This window comes from Emiliania huxleyi (assembly GCF_000372725.1).
Source record: "Emiliania huxleyi CCMP1516 unplaced genomic scaffold EMIHUscaffold_10, whole genome shotgun sequence".
Classification (NCBI taxonomy): domain Eukaryota; phylum Haptophyta; order Isochrysidales; family Noelaerhabdaceae; genus Emiliania; species Emiliania huxleyi.
The window spans coordinates 306,915-328,701 of NW_005202427.1; the positions used below are offsets into that span (position 1 = coordinate 306,915).

Here is a 21,787-nt window from a genome sequence, read left to right on the forward strand (position 1 = left end):
ACGCGTCATCCGCTTCAGGCTGCAGAGGGTGGGCGGGGCCGGGGGTCTGGCCGTGGACACCGAGCCAGCCTTGCTGCTCGTGCGGCGCTGGATGCTCCGGTGGACGAAGCTGGTCGAGCGCTCGAGGCGGCCTCGCATCCGAGGAGATCGAGTCCTCGGCCTCTTCTGGGAGCGCCGCTGACCCTCCACCGCGTTGCTGCAGCGTGCTTCGGTCTGACTCCATCGAGGCTTGCTCTGTGAGCGGCACCCTTGCTGCTGCTAGCGCCTCGTCGAGCTCGCCCTGCGCCTCCTCCTGCGCCTCGAGTAACTCGCGGCGGCATTGGTCAAGCTCGTCCTGCGTGGCCGCGAGAAGTGCCAACGCAGCTGCGTGCTGCTCAGATGCCCGCTCCTCCGCTTCTTGCGAGGCCTTCACCTCCGCCTCGAGCGTCGCTGCTCGCGCGCGCGCCGCCATCCACTCGGCACCATCCGCGCGCTCGTCGACGACAGCAAGCCGGTCGCCTGAGTGAGCGAGCGCGTCGGCCTGTCCCAGCTCACGAAGCAGTAGCTGCGTCACCACCTATCGGCGGAGAGACACGTCTTCTTCCCATGGGGACAGTGCGCTCCGCCTGTGGCGCCCGCCACGGGCTTCCCGACTGGACACCTCGTTGCGTCGCGCCGCAGCTTGCAGCTGATCGTTGGTCTCAGAGAGGAGCATGTTGCGCCGAAGAGCCCCCTCCATCTGGTCCGCCTGGCTCGCAAGCAGCGCGTCTTTCTTCGCCAGCAGCGACTCCGCCCCCCTGGCCTCGCCTCGCATCTTGCGCGCCACCGAGAGGGCATCCGCGTGCCCCTCTTTCGCCTTGCGAAGCTCCTGCATGAGCACCTGCGCCGCGACGATCATGGGGGTACAGCCGAGCAAGGTGAGAGGGGAAGATGCGGCGCATGCAGATTTGGAGGCCTCTCAGGCTAGTCTCTGGCAAGCGCGTACCTTCATCTCCTCGAGTCGGGAGCTGCTGAGCGCGTCCTTCTCCTTGGCCACCTCTCGAGCCGCCTTGAGCTGCGCGACAAGCTTGGCGCGGCCGACAACCGAGGCCTGGGTGCGCTCAATGGCGGAGAGCTGCAAGCGGGCGCTGCTCTGCTCCTCCACGATGCGGCCCACCGTGCCGCGGCAGGTGCGCTCCGCAGCACGCACCGTCTCGAGCATGAGCGTCACCTCCGAGACCTTGGCGTGGAACGACTCGATGTGTTGATCCGAGGAGGACTGGTGAGCACGCAGTGTGCCTACCGCCCGGTTCGCAGCCCCGAGCTGCTCGTTCAGTACGTGCAGCTGCTCGCCCTGTGCGCTGATCTTTGCCTTGGATTCGGCCGCCTGGTCGTCGGCGAGCCGAGCCAGGATGGCGTAGCGCTGCTTCTCCGACTCCACCGCCGCAAGATGGCGGTCGGCCGCAGCCTCGGCCTCCTGTATGCGGCGCTCCGACGCACGCAGGTTGGCCTGCACCTCGCTCCTGCTGTCGAGTGCAGCCTTGAGCGTCGCCTCGGCGTGATGGACGCTCCGCTCGAGCTCTTGGACGCGCCGCTCGGCACCCTCCTTCTCGCCGACAAGGGAGAGCAGCCGCTGCTGGAAGCGCGCAGTCGAGAGTGCGTCGAGCAGGGGCTGCGTAGGAGTGCCGTCGCTTTCGACGTCGCTCGCCGACGACATCGGGAAGTGCTAAAGCGCCGTCAGAAGAATTCTACGAATAAAGCCCCTCTCACAGCAGACTGGCACGAACTAGCACCACAAAAGGCACAGCAGACAACGGCGTCAGAAGAAAAAGGAAGGTGCGACGTGCTATAAGTGCAGTTGGCGACGGTAGATCATTTCCCACTATGCCACGTCGCCCATCCCACTATGCCAAAACCACACTGGGTCGCCAGTTCGAATCCCAGTCCGACGGTCGAAAAAATTGAATTTCTCTAAGGAGTCCACCGATCGACAAGAAGTGATTTCTTGTTGGTCTTTAAAAATCTCTCCCGATCGACCGCATCCCTCTGGGGGGAGGCGGGGGCCCCCGGAGGCACCGTGCGCCGCGCAGCAGTGCGGAAACGGGGCCCCGGCTCTACTAGTCTCTACTAGCACCAACTTCCCGATTAAGCTAGGTTAATCAGAGGGCAGATTTGGAGAGATCTCGAGGAGTACATACAGATAGACCCTCCAATCATGAGAAACCTCCAACCTGATCGGTCGTACTGACCGCCGACAGATCACTCCAGACAGCAGACAGGCCGACGTCTGCACACGGCCGGCCGGGCGAGAGGCTTGACACGATCCGACTCTGCGACCCTGACGCTGCTACTCTAGCTATCAGACGTGCACTGTTGACTGCTGCCACAATGTGCGACCGGTGCTGGCCCACTTGGCGGCCTTCCCGGTCAGTGGTGAGGCGCAGTTCAGAGCTGTCGATGGCGCGATGCCGCACTGGTCCCACATTGGTGACACGAGACCACCAAGTTTGCCGGTCCAAGAGAGAGGCACCGGCGCTGTCCTGAGAAGGTGCGTGGTCCCTCTTGACTGCCCATGCGCGCGAGGCTGTGTAGGCATAGCCTCGAGAGTGCCAGCAGCCAATCCGAGGTGACGCGCATTGCGCCAGAAGCGTGCACACGATGGAAGGACACCTTCCTACTGGCCGTACGATCAGGTCGTCACTGAATGCTGGATACTGAGGCCGCGAGCTATGCAGGTGGTCAATTGTGCAGCAGGGCACGGTCAGCAGCGCCGACAGGCTGTCGCAAGGCGTGATAGCATGGCCGCAAGTACGGCGAATTCCCATGAAAACAAGTAAAAAATTGAACAAAAGAGAAAAAATCGCAAAAAAATCGGCGCCTGCGGCGGGCCATGGGACCCCATCTCCCCCCCGCATGGATACCCTCTAGGGCCCCCGCCTCCCCCCAGAGCCGCATCCCGGCCGGTAACCAAACCGGACACATGTTCCGCGACCCGGGGAGTGTGGTTTGGGATGGGCGACGTGGCATAGTGGGAAATGATATACCGTCGCCAACTGCACTAAGGGGTCTCGCTCTAAAAGAAAGAAAGAAAACTCAAAACAGACAAGAACCCAAGGGACGAAGGGAGGGATGGGAGGACGCGGCACGCCGCCACCACACACAGGAGAGGAGGACTCCGGCCGTTCGGACCTCCCCGCTTTCTTTGTTTCTCGGTAGCAAGCCCCGGTGTCAAATATAAAGAAAGCCGGCACGCCTTGCGGCGGCCCTGGGAGCCTCCACTGGGGCGGAGCCGAAACTGGTTGCCCGTTTGCAACTCCGAGAACCCAGCTCAAGAACCTTCTGCGTCACACCTGCCGCACGCCCTCCTCGGCCGGCGCCATGCCAGGCGCGGCGACCGGCTCGCCCGCGCTCTGGCGCAGCTCGGCGAGGGGACACCCAAAGGTCGCCTGCAGCCAGGACGCGAGCTGGGCGGCGGGTGCCGCCATCATCCACAAGCTAAAGTGGTCGGCGCCGCGCACGGAGAGCATCGTCGCGCGCGCGCCACCGCTGAACCCGCGAGAGAAGCGCTCGTAGCGGCGCACCGAGCAAAACTGGTCTGCCGTGCCGCTGATGAGGAGGGCGGGCGCGCGCGCCTCCCCACGCTGGAGCGGCGAGGTGACGTCGCGGCAAAAGAAGAGCGGGGCGGCGAAGCTGAGCGGCGGCGCGAGGAGGATGAGCGCCGAGAGGTGCTCACGGAGCGACGGCGCGGCGTCGGCGACGCAGAGCGAGCCGTACGAGTATCCCGCGAGGATGAGTCGGCTCGGCGGCGGGTCGCAGCACGAGCGGAGGAAGGCCCACGCCGCGCGGATGTCGTCGGCGGAGGAGTGGCCCCGCCCGATGCCGCACCGGAAGTTGAAGCGCAGGGTCGTGACGCCGCCGCTCTCGCCCAGTGTGTCGGCGAGGGCCAGCACGTTTGGGTCATGCATCGACCCGCCCATCGGACCCCAGGGGTGGGTCACGATGGCGGCCAGCGGCGAGCCCCGATCGGCCAGCATGCCGGAGCAGCACGCCGGGATGCCGGCGCACGCTCCGGCCACGGGAATCGTGACGGCCACCTCGCCGGGCGCAAAGCCACGCACGCACGCGGTCTGTATGCGGCGCTGCCGCTGCTGCAGCGCGGCCTCGCGCGCCATCGCCTCGCGGCCTGCGCGCTCGCGCTGGTAGGCCGCAGTGAGTTGCGCGGTCACGTCCGCCGCCATGGTCAGTGCCGGCAGCTTTGGCGCCACGAAAGTCGCTAACGCCGCCGCCGCCGTCCAGGTGCGCGTCAGCAGTGGGCAGGTGTGCTTGCGCACGACTTATATTCTTTTATCTTCCTTCGAGGGACTCGAGGAGGTAATCCTTTGGCCGCGTTGGGTAGCGAGGATTGGTGTAACGTTTCCTACTCTGGGTTGCCGGAACTGCACTAGGCCAACGTCCGTTCCGGCGCCAAGAAAGAACGAACGATGGCCAAAGTGCGATACTAGTATGTAGGGCGACACGCGGGGGCGGCGGCGCACGGGGTAGGAAGTCGTTGCCTACTAGTTGCGGGATGCGGGTTCACACACACACAAAAGAAAACATGCTCGGGTTCATTTCGAGGTACCCAGCTATCGTAGTGTGGATTCTTGAACGCGATTTCGTAACCTCCGCCCGACCGACCCGGGGGGTGATCGATTGACGGCGCCGAGGAGCTGGGCACACGTGGCGGCCGGAGGTGCCGACGACGACCCCTCCACACCCTTCTCCGAGATATGTCCCTCCTCGCGCTGCTGCTCCTCGCGCTGACGTGCTGCGAGGCCACCGAGTGGCACAGTGCGCGCTGCGAACGCTCGCACCACGACACGGCGCGCTACTCGTGCGAGGTTGCCAAGGGTGAGCACGCAAGCGCTGATGCCGTCGGCTCTTGGCAAGACACAATTGACACGACGGGCTGGAGCAACCTGCTCGTCCGCACGCGCGCGGCGCCCCAGGACGACGGCGCTGAGGCGGCCGCATTCTCTGCCGGCTACCTCGAGGGCCACCTCACCGCCCACCGGGTGGTCCAACACCTGAGCAATGCGAGGGTGGGCGTTGGGGGCGGGGTGCGCATGGATCCTCTCCCAGAGAAGGTGGCCGGCTTCTTGCGGGCGACCGACGCGTGGACGCGCGACAAGGTCGCTCGGGCTGACCCAGACGATGAGTACTGGAACGGCGTCCGCTTCGTCCTCGCCCAGCTGGATGGCCTGCAGGCCTGACGATTCCCCTCTCGCGCACAACCGCCACTCTCTCTCCTCACGTGCTCCGCCGCTCTCGTCCTCCAGGCGGGCGTCAATGAGAAGCTCGCCAAGGACGGGTCGCGCGAGCAGCTGGTGAGCGATTGCACTGCTGCCAACACGACTCACCGGTGGTGCCGGTGCCGGTGGTGACATGCACCCCCACACACCCCAACCATCCCGCCCGGCAGGACAAAATGGACCTCCTCACCATCAACATGCTGTGGGAGTTGGAGGACATCAACCTCGCGACGAACGTCGCTTCGATGGCCAATTTCTCGTTGATGAGCGCGCGCGAGGTTTCACTGTATGTACGGCAGCGCACGCATTGCTCCTCGATCGTCAAGCTGCTCCACGATGGCGCGAGGCGTTCGCAGGGCACCGCTGTACCGCGTGCCGTGTCACGCTTGCCACTGTGCATAGGTTCCGAGCTCTTCACGGGCCACAACAGCTGGATGGGTTACCACATGATGCTGCGCGTCTTCAAGCGGTACGAATTTGGTGGCCTGCGCCCCGTCGCGATGACCTCCTACCCGGGTGCCCTGGTCTCGGGCGACGACTGGTTTCAGGTTGGCAACCTCACCATCACCGAGACGACCCTTCCTAACTACAACAATGAGATCTTCGCCGCGGTGACGCCGAAAACGGTTCCCTACTGGATCCGCGCGATGGTCGCCAACCAGCAGGCGCGCAGCGGGCCCGACTGGATGGAGGTCTTCGCCAAGCACAACTCGGGAACCTACAACAATATGTGAGTTCGCCTCCTCCTCCTCCTCCCTCCCCCCCCTCCCCCGAGGCACAACGCGTCCGCGCCGTGCTGAGCGTTCGCGCGCTGCTCAACAGGTGGATCGTTGTCGACTACTCCAAGTTTGAGCCGTACAAGCCTGTGCGGGAGGGACTGTTGACCGTGGGTGAGCAGCTACCGGACTTCTTCTACTACGAGGATCAGACCGCCGTCCTGTCGTACGGCTATTATCCCTCCTACAATGCGGCGGCCTACCCCGAGACGGCACGCCTCATCAAGCAGGATAAGATGGCTCGTGAGAAAGGCGAGGACTTTTCGTACCAGATGGTCTCACGGGCCAAGGTCTTCCGTCGCGACCAGGCCGACATCCGCTCGGACGCTGACATGCAGCGCACCATGCAGTACAACCAGTTCAAGACGGACCCGCTTGCGAAGGGCGACCCGTGCAACCAGCTGGCCTGCCGCGCTGACCTGGACAAGGATGCCGCCGCTCGTCAGACCTTCGGCGCGATCGACGCCAAGTACACCTCGTCGGCGCACGTGCGCGCTGACCGCACCCTCGTCATCTCCGGCCCGACCAAGGACGACCAGCCCGTCTTCGACTGGCGCGCCGTCGACCCGGCCCTCGCCGCCAAGTCATCGCACAACGGCCAACCCGAGCGTTTCAACTTCCCGTGGATGGTGATGGGCGCCGACATGGCCGCCTCTCCCTGGCTCGGCGACGCGTCCAACATCCGCAGCCAGGGCGGCGCCGAGGCGTTCCAGCGCGCCGCCGAGGCAAAGTTCTCGCCCTACTTCTCGCCCTACTCCTCGCCGTTCACTGTGGGTGTCGCTCTGACCGGCAAGGCGGCACACAAGGAGAAGTCGTCACCGCTCACGCTGCTGTTCGCTGGCATCGCCGGCGCTGGGTTCGCCGTCGCTGTCGTGATGGCTCTCGACACGCGCGGCCGCCGCATCAACGCCTGGTGGTCGAAGATGGCTACGGAGCCGCTGGCGGCGGGAGGCGAGTGGCCGGTGGCCGCCGAAGGCCACAAGACCATGTACGGCGCCCACTGAGCCGGCCATGTGCATTTCGCTGCTCCTGCAAGAGGTCTTCGACGCCAAGGCCCAGAAGCGCGGTAACGCGGTATCCGTCACAGCCGGCAAGCGGCAACGCATCAGGCATGTCGTACCGGTTCGAAAGGGGAAGGGCGAGCATGATGCATGACGAGAGAGTATTTTTGTACTTTTTATCAGCATGTGCATGTTGACACACCCGCCGACGCGCGCGCGGAACTGGATCTAAAACCGAGGTCGTGCCAACTGGAACTGCCGGCACCAACTTGATTCCCGGATGGGGATGCGCGACTGGTTGGGTACAGGGTAGTAGTCTAAGTTCTGAGCCTCGACGCCTAGCGGGTCTAAGCGGTGTGCTTCAGCACGCTGGGGTGCGCTTGCGTGGTCTAAGATCAGCGGGAGCCTCTTACATCGGCTAAGTCGGCCGTGGCACGGCCTGGGGCCAAGAGGCTCCCACCGTGATCGATACGGCGCTCCGCCCAAATTTTCTTCGCCCGCGGCGGGCGCCTACTAAAATCCGGATCGATCCTCCTCATGCCTCAGCAATCGCCGCCTCAGTATCCTCCTCTTCCGATTCTCGTTGCTGCTTCTTGAGCGCAATCTCTAGCCAAACAGTTCTCGCAAATAGCCTCAAGCTCAAACAAACGCATGTCAGAGAAGCCTGTGTATGCGCTGGTCCTCTTTGAACGATCCGCGCGTGAGGTAGCATAGGACCTTGTTGGCAGCAGCCAGCTTGTTGCGCTGCTTCGTTGCGATGAGCTGATTGGGATCGCAGAAGTGCATATCCATGCCAAGCACCGCCACGATCTTGAAGCACTTGAGCACTTGAGCACCGGATAGGGTCGATTCCGCATGGTACGGGACCCCTCGATCGTCTCGCCCACCCTCACTGGAGTGTTCATTGGGGGGGGTCATAACAAACACGGTACAGGATCGAGGTGCACGCTGCTGAGGGACCCCAGAGGGTAGATCGAGCAGTGTCGTCCCCCCTCTCCATCATCTCACTGGAAGACGTCGGCGGCGATGACGGTGTGACCGATCGAGCTACAAGAGGAACTTGTTCAGCAGGATCCGGGACAGGTCTGGTGCACTACCTCACTGGGCCTGAGATCACCGAGACAGCGCCCGTCACCGTCTCGGGTTTGCGTGGGGTCGAACCACTCCGGGATGGGCAAGCCCATCAGTCTTCGTTTCGCATCTCCCCTGCACACCCATCTGGTTAATTGTCAAAATTCCTGTTGTGCAAGAGGGGAGGGGGCTCTGTCGGAGTGTGTGGGCAGAGAGGGCAGGGAATGGGCGCAGGGGAGAGGGGGGGGGGGGGGGCTCAGCCGTGCAAAAAAGCATCAATAATAACAGTAATGAAGAAATATTGCTCGGCCGTTCATGAATGAGGTCCGTCTCGATCTGGAGGAGACGGGTCAACCCCGTGAGGACCAGATCAGGTTCACATTGTCGTAGCCGGAGGGGATGTTGACCTTTAGCTGTTGGGGCCGCCGGCCACCGCTCCGCTTTGGTTTTTTCCCCACAGACCATCTTGAAGCAGAACACATCGCAAACGCATCGTCCGCACTGCCATCGCGCATCGGTGTATGCCGCGCCCGCCGCTTCGCCGCAGCCGCCTTACGGCACGCATAGCGGCAGCACATGGTACGGTGCGCGTACTTGAGCAGGAATTGCGCGCCGCAAGTAGCGCACTGGCCCTGGGAGAAGGCGATATGGCGTCGTGCGCGGCATACGTTGGTACGGGGCTAAGTTGAGCGCTCGCTCGCTGCAGAGGCTAAGTGTAGAGCGACCCTCTAGCCCTACTACCCAACCATTGATGCGCGTCTCACGGCCGGGCCACGGGACGGGGAGGGAGGCGGAGGGGGGTGGATCCGTAAATCCGTAAATCCGTAAATTTCTCTTTTGTAAGCAAAGCCATCAGAGCGCCCCCCATCACACCCAGCTACCAGGCAGACAGAGATCCAGCACTCGCGACACGCTGAGAAGCCGGAGGCTGGCCTCTCCAATGCTCGCGCAACGCTGTCTGCACGCGCTCGGGTGCAGCTCTCCGGGGTCCGGGCGGCCCACACGGTGGGAGGGTCGACGACCGTACGACTGTAACGCTACGTATATCTCTTAACAATCACTATATTTGCGCTGCGCCTCTGCGAGTGCGATTATCAACCCCTCACGCGGGTGCATAATCCCCTCCATCTTGTCGTACAGCATTGACCTCTCCCCGCCTCTGCGGCATCAGCGCGCCTCGCCTCTGCCTCCATCGAAATCTGCCGCGCGTCGAGCTGCTCGCGCAGCTCAGCCTGCATCTTGGCCCGCATCTTGCCGATACGCCACTCACACTCAGCTCGAGCTGCGTGTTTTGCCTCGCGGTCGGCCATCCGCTCGGCCGCTTTGATGTCGCGTTTAGCAGCCTGCTGCGCTCTCCTCAGGTTGTCGCAGTCGGAGCGCCTCAGCTCTTGTGCCGCAGCAAGCTCATCCCGCGCCGACGCGAGTGCCCTCTTCACAGCGCTCGCAGAGCGCTGCTCAGAAGCGAGCTCCTTAGTCTGTGACCGCAACTTCTCTTCCAACTCCTGCCGGAGCAGCATCTCAGCACTCGCACTACTCGCGGCTGCATGGATGTCCGAGACATTACTCATTGCGTGTTTTGCGCGTCTGTGCTGACGAGAGTGCGGGAGAAGCTACCCTTGTGCTGCACAGAGATTACGCCAGCGGTAGCAGTGCTGCCTGGGGACACAACAACATTGCTCGTGGCCGAGCTCTGGCATAAGCCGCCGCACCAGCCTCTGCGGCTGCAGCGGTGCTTCGGATCGCGTCGAGCACCGCGCCCTGTATCGTGCATGAGCACAGCCTCGAACGTACTGAGGTCGACTACCCCGAGTTCGTTGAGCAGGCGCTCCAGCACAATGCTGAGCTGCGTCGGTGCCATGTGTCGACGTGTCCAGGCGAGGGGAACGGACGTCGCCGAAAGTCATTAGTTCACGCCGAAAAGTACGTCTAAGGCACGCCGCCCGCTACGGCTCTAGAGGAAGCTAGAGGGCACGCTCCCAGGCGGCTGGGGGCCGCTATCAAGCTCGATTAGGGCGCTTTTTGCGCGATTTTACGGAATTACGGATTGGAGCAGCTGGATTGGAGGGGGGTGGCGTCACATAGCATAGGGGGAGGGGGAGACGCGCACCGCGATCCGGGAATCAAGTCGTTGGTGCCGGCTGCCATGCCGCATGCGGTGCGGCGGGTGGTGGACTGGTGGTCCGGACGTGCAGCTTTTAGCGCAAATAATTGTAAGTAATACGCACGTCATCGGCGGCTAGCACTGGTAGTCGCCCCCATACTCCAGAACCGCCATGGGAACCTGGAGCTGGAGGAGTGGCGCCTGCCACGGCGCGCGGCGCGAGGCCCGCGCTACGGCGACGAGCTCTGCCGTCGCCGAATACGACTCGCGGCATCCCGGCTCTGCCGAGAAGCCTTGCGAGGTTGGCACCGGGATCGCGCCGCCAAAGGAGGCGCGCCGCGCGCGCAGCGTCACCAGGAGGCGGCGCGTGCCATCGCGCGAGGTGGCGTTGAGGGCGAGCCGCGCCTCGCACGGCCGCCGCGCGTGAGCCACCGCGTCCGCGTCCGTCGTCCGAAAGTCCCACGCGACGCCTGGCGGGGCGACGGAAAGAGTGGGACGCATCGACGCCGCGTGGACCGGTCCGGGTGCGGGCACGGTGTGTCCATCCCGCATCTACGTCGCCGTGCCCAAGTCTGCGGCGCGCAGCCCCACGACAAACGACTCCGTCTCGAGCAGACCGATGATGAAGCGGCCGCCAGTGAGCACAAGCTGCCGCACCGGGGGGGTGGGGTGGGGGGGGGGGGGGGGGTTCACAGGGTGCTGGCGCCGGCCCCGCGGCGACTGTGGGCCCGGTCTAAGGCCCACTCCTGCTCTAGGTGCCGCTGCTGCTGCTAAAGCGAGCGCTGCACCTGCACCGCCCGCGGCGCCGGCGCGCTCGCCTGCGCCCACACCCACCCGCGCGGGAAGGCGTCCCCGTAGTTTCGCTCCACGTGCGCCGAGGCCGTGCCGCGCGTCCGCCGCCGCCCGCGCCGCAGCTCGTACCGAGTCGGCGAGGCAAAGGAGTGCACGTAGTAATGGCAGGGCAGCAGGCCGGTGCGGCCGAGCCAACCCTCTGGCCCGGCGGTGTGCGGCGCGCGCGGGTCCCACGGCACCCGCGGCGCGGAGACGTTGGCGACGAGGCGCGCGCCACCGACGGTCACGTCTGCGAAAAGCTCGTCGCCGCTGCCCGCAATCAGCCCGGCTGGCGACGTCCAGGCGAAGCGCGGCGGCGGGCCGCGGACAGAGGGCAGCGCCGCGCCGCCACCGTGGAGTGCCGCGTGCTCCCCCGGGATCACGGTGTGCAGCGTCGCGTGCTCGCCCTCCAGCTGGTAGGCGAGCACGAGAAGGTGCTCGTGGAACCCGTGGAGCGCCGGCTCCTTTCTGGGCAGGCGCATCGAGCCGAGGATGAGTGCGATGGAGACGCGTGCAGCGTGGTCCACCAGGCGCACGAACCAGCCCTCGAACCACTGCCGCCGCCACGGAGGGAGCGGCTGCGGCTCAAACGGCAGCGAAGCGGCGGCGAGCATGCCGCGCTGGGCGCTGCGTGGCGGCCGTCTCCCACTGCGGCGCCAAAGCGCCTCTGCGCGTGCTGCACACTGGCGCGACCACCCGGCGACGATGCCGCTGTAACCCTTGGTGGCCGAGAGGTCCCGCATTTTACACGGTGCCTCTTGAAAGAGGAAAGAGGTCGAGAGCGCCGGTGAGTGTCGGCGAGCGGCGAGGAGCGCACGAGATGAGAAACCCCCGCATTCCTCCTCGAAGTTGCCCCTGGGTGCCTCTTTTCTTTCTTTCTTTCTGAAATCGGAAGACGACACTCAACGAGCAGGCCTCGAGACTTCGAGAGAGAGGGGGAGAGTGAGGGAGTAAGGAAGGAAGGAGAGAGAGGGAGCAGGGAGGGAGAGAGCGAGCGAGCGAGAGAGAGAGAGAGAGAGAGAGAGAGAGCAGAGAGAGAGGAGAGGAGAGAGAGAGAGAGAGAGAGAGAGAGAGAGAGAGAGAGAGAGAGAGAGAGAGAGAGAGAGAGAGAGAGAGAGAGAGAGAGAGAGAGAGAGAGAGAGAGAGATATGCGGGTCTAGGTCGGGCGTCGGGCCGACGATATCGTTCCGTGCCAAAACGCACGCTCGTAAAGTCGGCAGAAAGTCGGGTCGGAACTTTGCCCGCGTGTCCGCCACGTGCGGCCGGCCGGGATGTTGGCTCGACTCAGCCTCAGCTTGCTGGTTGCGTCGTGCGCAGCATGGTTCCCCACCGATCTGGTCCCCTTCACGGGCCCCGGCAGCACGGCTTCCTCCGAAGACGTTGAGCGCGACGGCCCGACCTGGGGAGGGGGGGAGATTCCCGAACTTGCAAACATCAAGGAGTTTTGCTTTGAGGAATGCGGTGCGGCTGGTCCATGCAACTTCTGCGGCACAAATGGCGCGTGCTGCAAGGACGGGATGGACGTCGATGGGTGCCCCTCAGTCGGAGAGTGCGGTAAGTACACCTTTTGCTGCACTGAGAAAGGCTCACCCACCCCGGTGGCAAGGGACGAACCAGCTGCGACGCCAGCTGCGACGTCCGCAGCAGCCCCGGCTGCAGCCGCGGGCGCGCCGGTGAGCGGTGATGTGCCCGTCCTCAGCCCCGGTTCAGAGGCGTCCAAGTTCAGCTCGGCCTTCTGGATGGGGAGTTACCCGACCGAGTGCGTGGGGCTTTCACTCTGGGCCCATCGCGCCCCCGTTGCTCACTCTACTGAGAGCGGTGCCCAAGGCGCGCCCACAACACGTCGAGCGACCCTCGTTCGCGACGCACGCAGGTACGATGCGGAGGAGCTGCTCAACACCACGTGCATTGTGGAGGAGGGCGAGAGCGAAGGGGTGCTCAGCACGACCGGGGAGTACTGCAAGGCGTGCGGCTTTTACGGCCTCAAGTACGAGACGCCCACCGGTACAAAGGGCATCCCTTGCCGAACAATCTACGCCGCCATGGCGCGCGGCTGGCCCTCGTCGTAATTCCGACACACTTGCCCTTCTCACCCTCTCATGCCCACCTCAACCTCAGACGGCGGGGATCGTCCTGCTGTTGGGCGTCGCCGGGGGAGTCGCGTCCAAGGCGGGTGGCGGCGCCACGGCAGCGCGGGGCATCGACATTACATCGACAACAACACAGGGGAAAATTCCTCTCGTGTCCGCTACCTCCGAGGCCAAGGTCAAAAGAAACCTGCAAAGTTACGCGAACGTCAAAAGGAAGAGAGAAGCTGCTTTGGTTTAGTCGTCGGAAGAGGCGAGCATAGAAATGATGGCAAGTGGGGCTGTTCGGAGCCGTGGCCGATATCACCCTCCACCTCGCGCACATGAGGGGCAGGCAGAACGTGAGCATGGGGCGCGGTTCGGCGCGTTCTTTACCAGTGTGCTCTGTGAGAGAGCGTTATTGCTGTGATGTCTCTCGTTGGAGCGGCTGTAAAATTACGAGTCGAAAGTTGGCCATGCGCGCGAGAGCCTCTTTCCTCAGGCGCCCCCCCACCGTCTCCCGCGCGCCGTGGCGCCGGGCCCGCCCCCCCCCCCCGCCCCCCGTGCCCCCGCGATGGGATGTGCGGATGTCCCGCGCGACTTGCCACTCGTCGTCTCTCTTTGTGTCGTTTGTCATCTTCGTTGCATAGCCGGTGGCACCGCGGCGGTGGGTGTGGGGTTCGCGGGGTCCCGCGCTCCTCGCTCTGTCTGTCTCTCTCTCTCTTGTGTCTTGAGCACTTGTGAGGAATGTGAGCACTGGATAGGGTCGATTTCGCATGGTACGGGACCCCATGAACACCCCAGTGCATGCTGTCCGCCACATGCGACATGGGCTGCCATCGGCATACACAAGGCGCAAGCTCACCGAACGGCGGGAGGTGTACGCGACCCAGAAGAAATCGGTGCGTGTCGTTCTCGAGGTGTCGTTCCCTCCGCTGGAGTCAGAGAGGTCCCTCAGTTCCCGTTCCTCAGGACCTCCTCTCCAGCTGCGACCGTGGATCATTGCAAGACCACGAGAGTGCTCATGCTACAAGAGGAGCTTGTTCAGCTCTCTTTATATGTCGCGCTCTCTAGATAGCTCTGCCGCGAGCCGCGTACCGGAGCCTCTCGCCCGACGCCGCGCGGTCCTCTTGTTATCTCTTGACGGCGCGCGCACACACACCAGCGCGCCGGTCTCTCGATCGTACCGTTAAAAGCTCTCTAGATCGCAGGGCGCGCCAAGAGTTAGCAGTTACAGTTAGCGGAGCAGTTTTTTCGGCTTCCTCCCCTCTATCGGGCTCACAAAAAAAGGCTCTCCGCCCGCCGCGGTCTCTGGGTCTCGGCGACTCGGCCGCTGTGGGCGCGGGTGTGTGCGCGGCGGATGGTGCGAAAACCACGATAAAATTTACACCATGTTGCAATAGAAACCGCGGATCCCGTGCGCACGCGTCAAGAGCGCGCCGTAAGCGACGTTAAGCGAGACCTACTCAGAGACGCTCACAGCTGAGAGGCCCTCCGCTCTTTAGCATGTGTCTTCCTTCTTGATGAGGAAGAGGCCCTTGGCCTCGCAGTGCACCCTGGGCCGCCCGTCGCTGCAGGCGAGCGGGTCAGAGAGCGACGCCTCCACCCAGACCTTGCGCCCCTCCCTCCGCACGATCGTGGCCTCCACTCGCAGCCACGCGCCGACCGCGACCGGCGCGCGGAGCGAGGTATCGATCTGAACCGTGAAGCCCGACCACGGCTCGCAGGTGCCAGAGGCGCAGAAGCCGCACCAGCCAATCACGTCGTCCATGAGAGCGCACATCGTCCCTCCGTGGCACAGCCCTCTATGTGACTCCGCCGCCGGGCCAAAGTGAGCGGCGCCTACCAGCCGCGGGCCTCCGCCCGGGGAGTCGAGCAGGTACCCAGGGATGTGCACCGGTGCGGTCTGCGCGTGAACAAAGTCAGACCCGGTCCAACCATTCTCCCGCCGCCACTCGGGCCCGTTCTCCCACTCGGCGACTCGGAGCGGCGCGGCACCGTCCGCTGCGGCCATGTCCGTCCACCACACGGGCGGCGAGTCGCGCCCCGGGTGTTGTTGCGTCATCGCGGGAGGAGCGTCCACTGGCTTTGGGCCCGGCCCGGGGAGGGGGCGGGGCGGCTGGGGCGGGGGGCAGCGGTTTTTCTTTGTTGCAAACTCCGGTTTCTCTTTTGCCTCGATGATTTCCTTCATCATATGAGGACTGGGTTGGGACGACGGGGATGGGGTCGACCAACTAAGGCGGGGCTTCCCTACGTACGCTACGTTGCGACTGCATGTATTCCCACAGCTGCAACCACACGCTCGTGGCTGTTTCCTTTTCATGTAGTCCGCACAATCGCTGTCGTGGGATCGCTTGTCATTGTACTGCGTTTGTCCGCTTTCTCTTTTTTGCCCTCCCTCCTCTCTGCTCATGCCCTCACCCTCGCCGCTCGCGGAATGTGGTTTTGCGAGGCGTGCTCCGTCAGCGTGCCGCGGAATCCCGGCGCGCTGAAGCAGCACCTCGAGGGGAAGCGGCACGCAGCGATGCGCTTCTACGGCGACCCAACGGCGGCCGTCCGGCGCATCGAGCTGCGCAATCCGGGCCCGTCCCAGTCTCTCGAACTGGCGCTTCGGCCGCATGAGGTGAGCGACGCGGCCGCCGCCGCGACGTGCGAGGCTCGCGCGCTCGTGCGCAAGAGGCTAGTGGTGCACACGGGCGTCGCCTACCAGAACCAGGCGTGGGCGCTCCTCACGCCGGAAGCGCTCTGCGGGGGGGTTCTGCAGCTCGAAGCGGCGATCTCCGCCCGGGCCGTTCCTTGTGTGGAGTGCCTCGACCGCGCCCAGTGTGCCTGCGACACCTTCGAGGCGCACTGCGCGCGGCTGCTGTCCGGATGCGCCCCTGCGTCGCCGCTCTTTCTGCTCGCTCTGGCGCAGCGCCTCGGCGGCGGCGGCGGCGGCGGCCGCGGTGGAGGCGGTGGCGATCGGGGCGGCGGCGGTGGCGGGCGCCCCTCCGTCAGGCCGGCTCGCCCTTCCTCCAGCGACGGGCCAAGCTTGGCTGCTCGGGTCGCAGCCCTGCCGCACTGCAGCCGGGAGACGTCGGGCGGCGCAGGAGAGAGGCTCGTGGTCGCCGTCGCGGCTCGGAGTGGCGTCCTTGCCGAGATGGTCCTGGTGACTGCCCTCGATGCTCTCTGCGCCGCACTGCCACGCGCAGCGCACAGCGTGCCGTTGCGGCGCCCTTCGGCCGCCTCGCTAGGCGGCGGCGGCGGCGTTCCTCCCCCGGGCGGGCGCCTCGACCTCACGCTGCGGCTGGGCGGCGCCGTCTGCTCGCGCCGCCACGCTGCCCAGCTGCTAAAGACGCTCGGAGGCGCGCTCCGCGCGGCCAGCACGCCGCTCGGCGTGCGGCGCGTGCGGCTCGAGGTGCGCGGCGACGCGTGGCGAGAGGAGGACGGGAGGGCGCTCGCCGCGGCGGCGGCGGCGCACTGGTGGGCGACGGCCCGGAGCGTGCTGCTCGGGACGCACGAGCGGGTCGGGGCGGCGAGCCCGCTGCGCAGGCTGCCGCTCGCGTTGGTGCGCTTGATCCTCGAGGCAGCGCGGCCGCAGTGTGAGGTTGCCGCCGAGCTGGTGGCGGAGGCCGGGCCGGCGCCGAGTGAGCCGCGCGCTGGTGCGGGCGGCGCGGACCTCGACTTTGTGGCCTCGCTCGTCGGCTGAGTCAGGTGGTGTTCGTGCTGGGGCGTCACATCGGACTGGTGATTCCGGAACTGTGCTGTACTTTACCTCTTTTTATTAGAGGCGACGCAGTGTTGTCGATTCACTCGATTGAAGATTTTGAAAACACATTTGATAAAAAATCTAAAAAAAATCTGTGTGAGTGTGCAACAAGATCAGGCAGAGAAGGCGAGACGGCGGCGAGGCCGCGGTCGAAGAAGTATAAGAGGGGAAGGCGGGCTCCGCGCAGCCCGGCAGCCGACGCCGGACCATCCGGAAAGCGAACAGGAGGGAGGACCACCGGGAGGAGAGGGGCGAGCCCCCTCGGATGGGGGGTGGGGGGATCGGGCGGAGGAGCCCTGAGTGGCGATGTCGGGTGAGAGCGTACGTCATGCTCGTGTCTGGTGTTTACTAGCTCCGAGTAGAGGGCGTTCCGCCGCTAGGCGGGACACCCAAAGCGCAGAACCAACCCTCGGAGACTGCTGCTGCTGCTGCTGTTACGTCTTCGGTCCCCGCGGGAAGCCCCGCGCATAGGACAACAACGTCTGTCCCACACACACACAGACGCGCACATACATCATGCTCGGGCACACCCCACAGTGTAGTGGTGTGAGTACACAAATACTAGCACTCTGCTTGGCCAAAGTACAGGTTTCGATCCGGGCCACCGCAAATTTTGATCAGCAAATTTCGAGGGGCGGCCGCAAATTTTGAGGTAGATTTTGATTGTCAAAACGTGTCCGTCTTGGCACAGGATAGAGCGCATATAGGCGGCGAACACCCAGGGGCGCAGGGACATCGCGACTCTGCCCGCTCGCTCGACCCTTTTGCCGCGAGAGGGCGCCGGCCGCGTGTAAGAGGTGGCTGGCGCCCTGAGGCGGCAATTGGTGGCGTGGGGAGTGCGGAACGCTACTGGCGGCGCGACAGGGCCTCTCTCGATTGCGTGTGCCGCCCATCGGCACGCGGGTGCGCAGACATCGCGACTCTGCCCGCTCGCTCGACCCTTTTGCCGCGAGAGGGCGCCGGCCGCGTGTAAGAGGTGGCTGGCGGCCTGGCGCCCTGAGGCGGCATTTGGTGGGGTCAGCGTGCGGTGCTGAGTCTTACTCGTCGGCGCTGGGGCCACAGATCCCAGCGCAGAACTCTGCAACGCTGGCATACAAACACAAGAAGACTAACCCTAACCCTAACCCTAACCCTAACCCTAACCCTAACCCTAACCCTAGGTCAGCGTGCGGTGCTGAGTCTTACTCGTCGGCGCTGGGGCCAGATCCCAGCGCAGAACCCTGCAACGCTGGCATATACAAACACAACAAGACTAACCCTGACCCTAACCCTAACCCTAACCCTAACCCTAACCCTCTAACCCTAATAACCGCCTAACCTAACCCACCCCCACAACTCCACACCGCAAATTTGAAAGATTTTGATGAAAATCAGGCCCGACTGCAAATTTCTTCAAAATTTTCGCAGGCGCTCCGCGCCTGCAGATTTTGAAATAAATTCGAGAGACGCCCGCGTCCCACGGCTCTTGTTTCTGTCATGGAATTGTTTCTGTCATGTACGTAATGCGCTATGCGGGGCCCGTTGTGGGACGGGACGCTCGCCACACGCGCGCCAACACCTTCCTTGTCTCCAAGCGAACCAAGCCGCCGCCGCGCCGCGGCCCGGCGCCCGATGTGACCAGCCGGCGCGCGGGTGTACGCACTGCCAGCTCACACCAGACACTCGCCACAGCGAGACAGCGCGGCCACATGCATTCAAACGTAAGAAGCAGAGTACTGCGCTTTCCGCACCGGAAAGGGCGGGAGGGCCTCCCTCCCAGCGCTCACTCGATCACCTCCACCTCCTCGTCGTCGTCGTCCTCGTCGTCCTCCTCCTCCTCCTCCTTTTGCGGCAGCGGCGGCGGGGCGGCGGCGGTCTGAGACGCCTTGCCCTGCCGGCGCCGCTTGCTGAGCGGCGCGTCCTCGTCGTCGTCGTCGTCGTCGTCGTCCTCCTCCTTCTTGGTTGGCGGCTGGGCGGCCTCTGCGGACGGGCTGCCGGGCGCGGGCGCGAAGGCCTCCATCTCGCGCGCGTGGCGGGCGCGGTCCCGCTTCGAGGCCTCCACCCACGGCGCCTTTGCCTCGTCGGAGAGGGACCTCCACCTGTTCACAGCTCGGCGCCTGAAGTACCGCCCTCCTCACCCGCACCAGTTCTGGTCGCAGAGGGGGCGTCCACTTTGCGCCGAGCGCCTTGCCCGCCTCGCCAAAGGAGAGCGGCGCGTACTCGGCCGCCTGCCGCTCCTCCTTGCACCAGAGCGTGTACGCCGAGGCCACCCCCTTCGGCGCGCCAGCCGCTTTCTTGGCCCGTTTTCCCGCCGGCTTGCCCTCCGGCTTGGCCGCAGACTTGGCCGCGGGCTTTGGCAGCGCCGCCGCCTCGCTGCCGCCCGCCTCCGCCTCGCCTCCGGACCGCGCCGCCGCGGCGCGTGGCTTCGTCGCCGGCGTCCCGACGGGCACCTGCCGGCGGGACGGGACTTGAGGGCGACTTGAGGGCGCGGCGCGGCGGGGCGGGGCGGCGAGTGACGGGGCGTGCAAAGCTGGGGCGTGCCTCGCGAGAGGAGATGTCTCGCCCTTCGAGGGCGTCGACCGCCCACTGCCGGTGCTCCGCCTCGAGCTCGTCCAGCCCGCCGATCGTGGCGGCCGTCACCGAGACGCCCTCGACGGACAGGTACCGCGTGAGCAGCGCCGCAGCATTCGCCGGCTTGTAGATCTGCTGCGCCTGGCGAGGAGGGGCGGCGCCGCTCGTCCTGCTTCCTTTGGCGAGTGTGCCGCCGCGTCCCCTCTTCACGCGCGCAGCTGTGAGCGCTGCCAGCGGACGGGCGCGGCGGTGCCACGAAGCGGCGGCGGCAGGGCAAGGGCCCGAGCTAAGGCGGAGGGCGGGCGCGCCTTTGCGACGACTTGTCCGCCGCACGAGGTCTTCATCATCCGCATCAGCAGGCGCGGCTCGCCTTTGCCGATCAGAGCGCCATCGCGGTCCGCGTTGCACCGCGCGCGGCCCGTAGGCGCGTACTCGATGCGCATGTTGAGCGCGAAACACTGCGGGTGCATCCACTGACGGATGCGGCGGCAGAAACGCGTGAGCGTGAGGGGGCGTGCGGAGGCGTTTCGCCGCAGGGAGCCGGGTTCGAGGGCGGGCGCGTGAGGGCGGAGACGGGATGGCGGGGTGGAGGGCGACGCGCCTTCATGCAAGACACGCCGCTCGAGCGCCCAACCATGCCGACGCGATTCTCGCCCTTCCCGATCGACTCGCCGCAGGTCTGGCACGAGGACCGTCCAGAGGTGGCGACGACGACTTCGGGGTGGTCCTGCTGGCTCAGTCCCGACATGTCGCCTCGGTGGTCGGCAGGACGCTCTTTCTGGTCGTTGGAGCGAGAGGAAGAGAAATCGGAAAGGCACCATCGTAGAGCACTTAAGTGCAAGTGCTCTGTGTCTTGATTTGCCAATAATATACCCCAGACTTGCGTCACTACGTGCCTCCCCGTCTTTGTTACCTTTCCTTTTGTGCCCCTTTTGTCCCGCTCCCGTGCCCCCGAGTTCATTTTACACAACAGACTTGTTTCTCGTTTGAGTCTCTCTTCTCGTTTGTGTGGAAGCTTCTCGGCAGCTGCTTCTCGGCCCGCTCCGTCGGCCCCCGGCAATGCTCCGCGCTGTAGTTGGTAGAAGTCCGTCGGCAATGCTCAGCGCACCAGTCCTACTGTCGAGCCTTCTGCTGCTGCGCGGGTCGGAGGCCTTCTCGCCCGTGGCGGCCAGAGCAGGCGGCGTCGGGAGCCCGTGCCGCGCTGCTGTACGCCTCGGTTTCTTTGACATGTTCCAAGAGTCGGCCGAGTCCAAGGCGCGCAAGGAGGCGGAGTGGGAGGCGCAGCAAGCCATGCTTGCGCGGCGCCGCAATCCCGAGGCGATGGAGGCGTACCAGAGCGAGGTGGAGGAGCGCCGCGCGGAGATTTCATCCAAGGACGCAGAGCTGAAGGAGCTGCAAAAAACGGGAGACATCGAGGCCTGGGAGGCGCTGCGAGCGGAGGGCAAGCTGCAGGGCTCGGACGAGCTCGAGCGCGAGGCCGGCGAGCGCTCGTGGGGCGGCGAGGGCCTCGTGGCCGAGCGGATAGACACCCGGCTTCCCTTTGTCGACTCGGGGTACGTGGACGAGTCGGCCCCGTCCTTGCCCGACATGCCCGACCTGCTCGGCGGGCTCAAGGGGCTCTTTGGAGGCGGCGAGGAGAAGAGCGAGCAACAGTGAGATGATGGAGGCGCGGCAGTCCCGTTTTGTGGCGGTAGAGTCCATGTTTCCCATCTGAATCTATGACTATGTCCCGGGGCCCTCTGCCTCTCCGCCGTCTCTCTCTCTTTGTAGAGAGAGATTTTTTAGCAATACCAAACAACTCTAACACTCACACGTCAGTTGGGGCCTTTTGTTTTTGTTGCTCTTTTCATGGATTCGTCGGAACGCTGCTGGATCTGTGCAGGGTCTAGGAGCACTTGGAGCACTTGGAGTGCAGTCAGTACTCCACATCCAGGGCCGGGGAGCTGAGAAGCGCACCCAGCGGGCCGGATGATCGGCATCGGGCTACGGGCTAGAGAGCCCTGACCCCTAGCTAGGGGGGGGTGCGCGTTCGCAGGGAAAGGGCCGTACGGGGTGTGGACCCTGAGTTGACCAGGGGTTGTGCGCTGGGCCCTCCTGCTCGGCTCCAGCCAGTAGACAAGTCTTGTCATCAACAGAGTAGAAGGATCTGACCTCGGGGCCGATGTGACCAAGCGCTGGTAGCGTGGTTTTACCTCACACCCACGGTCTCACAGTGTGCCGGCAGTCGCCGAGCAGTGTCGCTCACACAAGCCGCAGCACAAGTGACTGAGGGCCAGTGAGGGCGAGCCCATCGCTGTCACAGCTGTGGCAGCCGCACAGTAGGCTGTGTCAACTGTGCAGAGTGTGTGAGCAGCAGAGGAGCTGCTCTCCAGGCTTCTGTCGCAAAGAGCTGCA

The 21,787-nt window shown here is 64.8% G+C and overlaps 8 protein-coding genes across 8 annotated transcripts; 3 read left to right on the forward strand and 5 right to left on the reverse strand.

Moving 5' to 3' along the window:
- Nucleotides 1-937: 937 nt before the first annotated feature.
- EMIHUDRAFT_97438 (hypothetical protein) lies at nucleotides 938-1,675 on the reverse strand (the record flags this gene model as incomplete). The annotated part of the gene is made up of 1 exon (XM_005793563.1): nucleotides 938-1,675. One exon carries the CDS (start codon nucleotides 1,673-1,675, stop codon nucleotides 938-940), a length of 738 nt encoding a protein of 245 aa, XP_005793620.1.
- A 1,352-nt stretch (nucleotides 1,676-3,027) lies between these two features.
- On the reverse strand, nucleotides 3,028-4,231 carry EMIHUDRAFT_462047 (hypothetical protein). Its single transcript, XM_005793564.1, has one exon. The coding sequence runs from the start codon at nucleotides 4,194-4,196 to the stop codon at nucleotides 3,303-3,305; it is 894 nt and encodes a 297-aa protein (XP_005793621.1). The 5' UTR covers nucleotides 4,197-4,231; the 3' UTR covers nucleotides 3,028-3,302.
- A 1,197-nt stretch (nucleotides 4,232-5,428) lies between these two features.
- On the forward strand, nucleotides 5,429-6,654 carry EMIHUDRAFT_41599 (hypothetical protein; the record flags this gene model as incomplete). Its single annotated transcript, XM_005793565.1, has 3 exons — nucleotides 5,429-5,597; nucleotides 5,652-5,979; nucleotides 6,072-6,654. Coding segments are annotated over 3 exons (1,080 nt in total), but the record flags the coding sequence as incomplete, so codon positions are not given.
- A 1,026-nt stretch (nucleotides 6,655-7,680) lies between these two features.
- Nucleotides 7,681-9,955, reverse strand: EMIHUDRAFT_199429 (hypothetical protein; the record flags this gene model as incomplete). Its single annotated transcript, XM_005793566.1, has 6 exons — nucleotides 7,681-7,853; nucleotides 8,453-8,729; nucleotides 8,979-9,055; nucleotides 9,245-9,599; nucleotides 9,725-9,753; nucleotides 9,850-9,955. 6 exons carry the CDS (start codon nucleotides 9,953-9,955, stop codon nucleotides 7,681-7,683), a joined length of 1,017 nt encoding a protein of 338 aa, XP_005793623.1.
- Nucleotides 9,956-14,596: 4,641 nt separating this feature from the next.
- EMIHUDRAFT_199432 (hypothetical protein) lies at nucleotides 14,597-15,160 on the reverse strand (the record flags this gene model as incomplete). The annotated part of the gene is made up of 1 exon (XM_005793567.1): nucleotides 14,597-15,160. The coding sequence occupies one exon, from the start codon at nucleotides 15,158-15,160 to the stop codon at nucleotides 14,597-14,599; it is 564 nt and encodes a 187-aa protein (XP_005793624.1).
- Nucleotides 15,161-15,509: 349 nt separating this feature from the next.
- EMIHUDRAFT_433269 (hypothetical protein) lies at nucleotides 15,510-16,910 on the forward strand. Its single transcript, XM_005793568.1, has one exon. It carries the CDS (start codon nucleotides 15,533-15,535, stop codon nucleotides 16,781-16,783), a length of 1,251 nt encoding a protein of 416 aa, XP_005793625.1. The 5' UTR covers nucleotides 15,510-15,532; the 3' UTR covers nucleotides 16,784-16,910.
- A 1,401-nt stretch (nucleotides 16,911-18,311) lies between these two features.
- On the reverse strand, nucleotides 18,312-20,174 carry EMIHUDRAFT_433270 (hypothetical protein; the record flags this gene model as incomplete). The annotated part of the gene is made up of 5 exons (XM_005793569.1): nucleotides 18,312-18,921; nucleotides 18,995-19,272; nucleotides 19,364-19,534; nucleotides 19,702-19,866; nucleotides 19,995-20,174. Coding segments are annotated over 5 exons (1,178 nt in total), but the record flags the coding sequence as incomplete, so codon positions are not given.
- Nucleotides 20,175-20,433: 259 nt separating this feature from the next.
- EMIHUDRAFT_351216 (hypothetical protein) lies at nucleotides 20,434-21,204 on the forward strand (the record flags this gene model as incomplete). The annotated part of the gene is made up of 1 exon (XM_005793570.1): nucleotides 20,434-21,204. A coding segment is annotated over exon 1 (552 nt), but the record flags the coding sequence as incomplete, so codon positions are not given.
- Between the last annotated feature and the right edge of the window lie 583 nt (nucleotides 21,205-21,787).

Coding starts and splice junctions, on each gene's coding strand:
- EMIHUDRAFT_462047 (XM_005793564.1), bottom strand. CDS start 4,196: ATGGCGGCGGACGTGACCGCGCAACTCACTGCGGCCTACCAGCGCGAG.
- EMIHUDRAFT_433269 (XM_005793568.1), top strand. CDS start 15,533: ATGTGGTTTTGCGAGGCGTGCTCCGTCAGCGTGCCGCGGAATCCCGGC.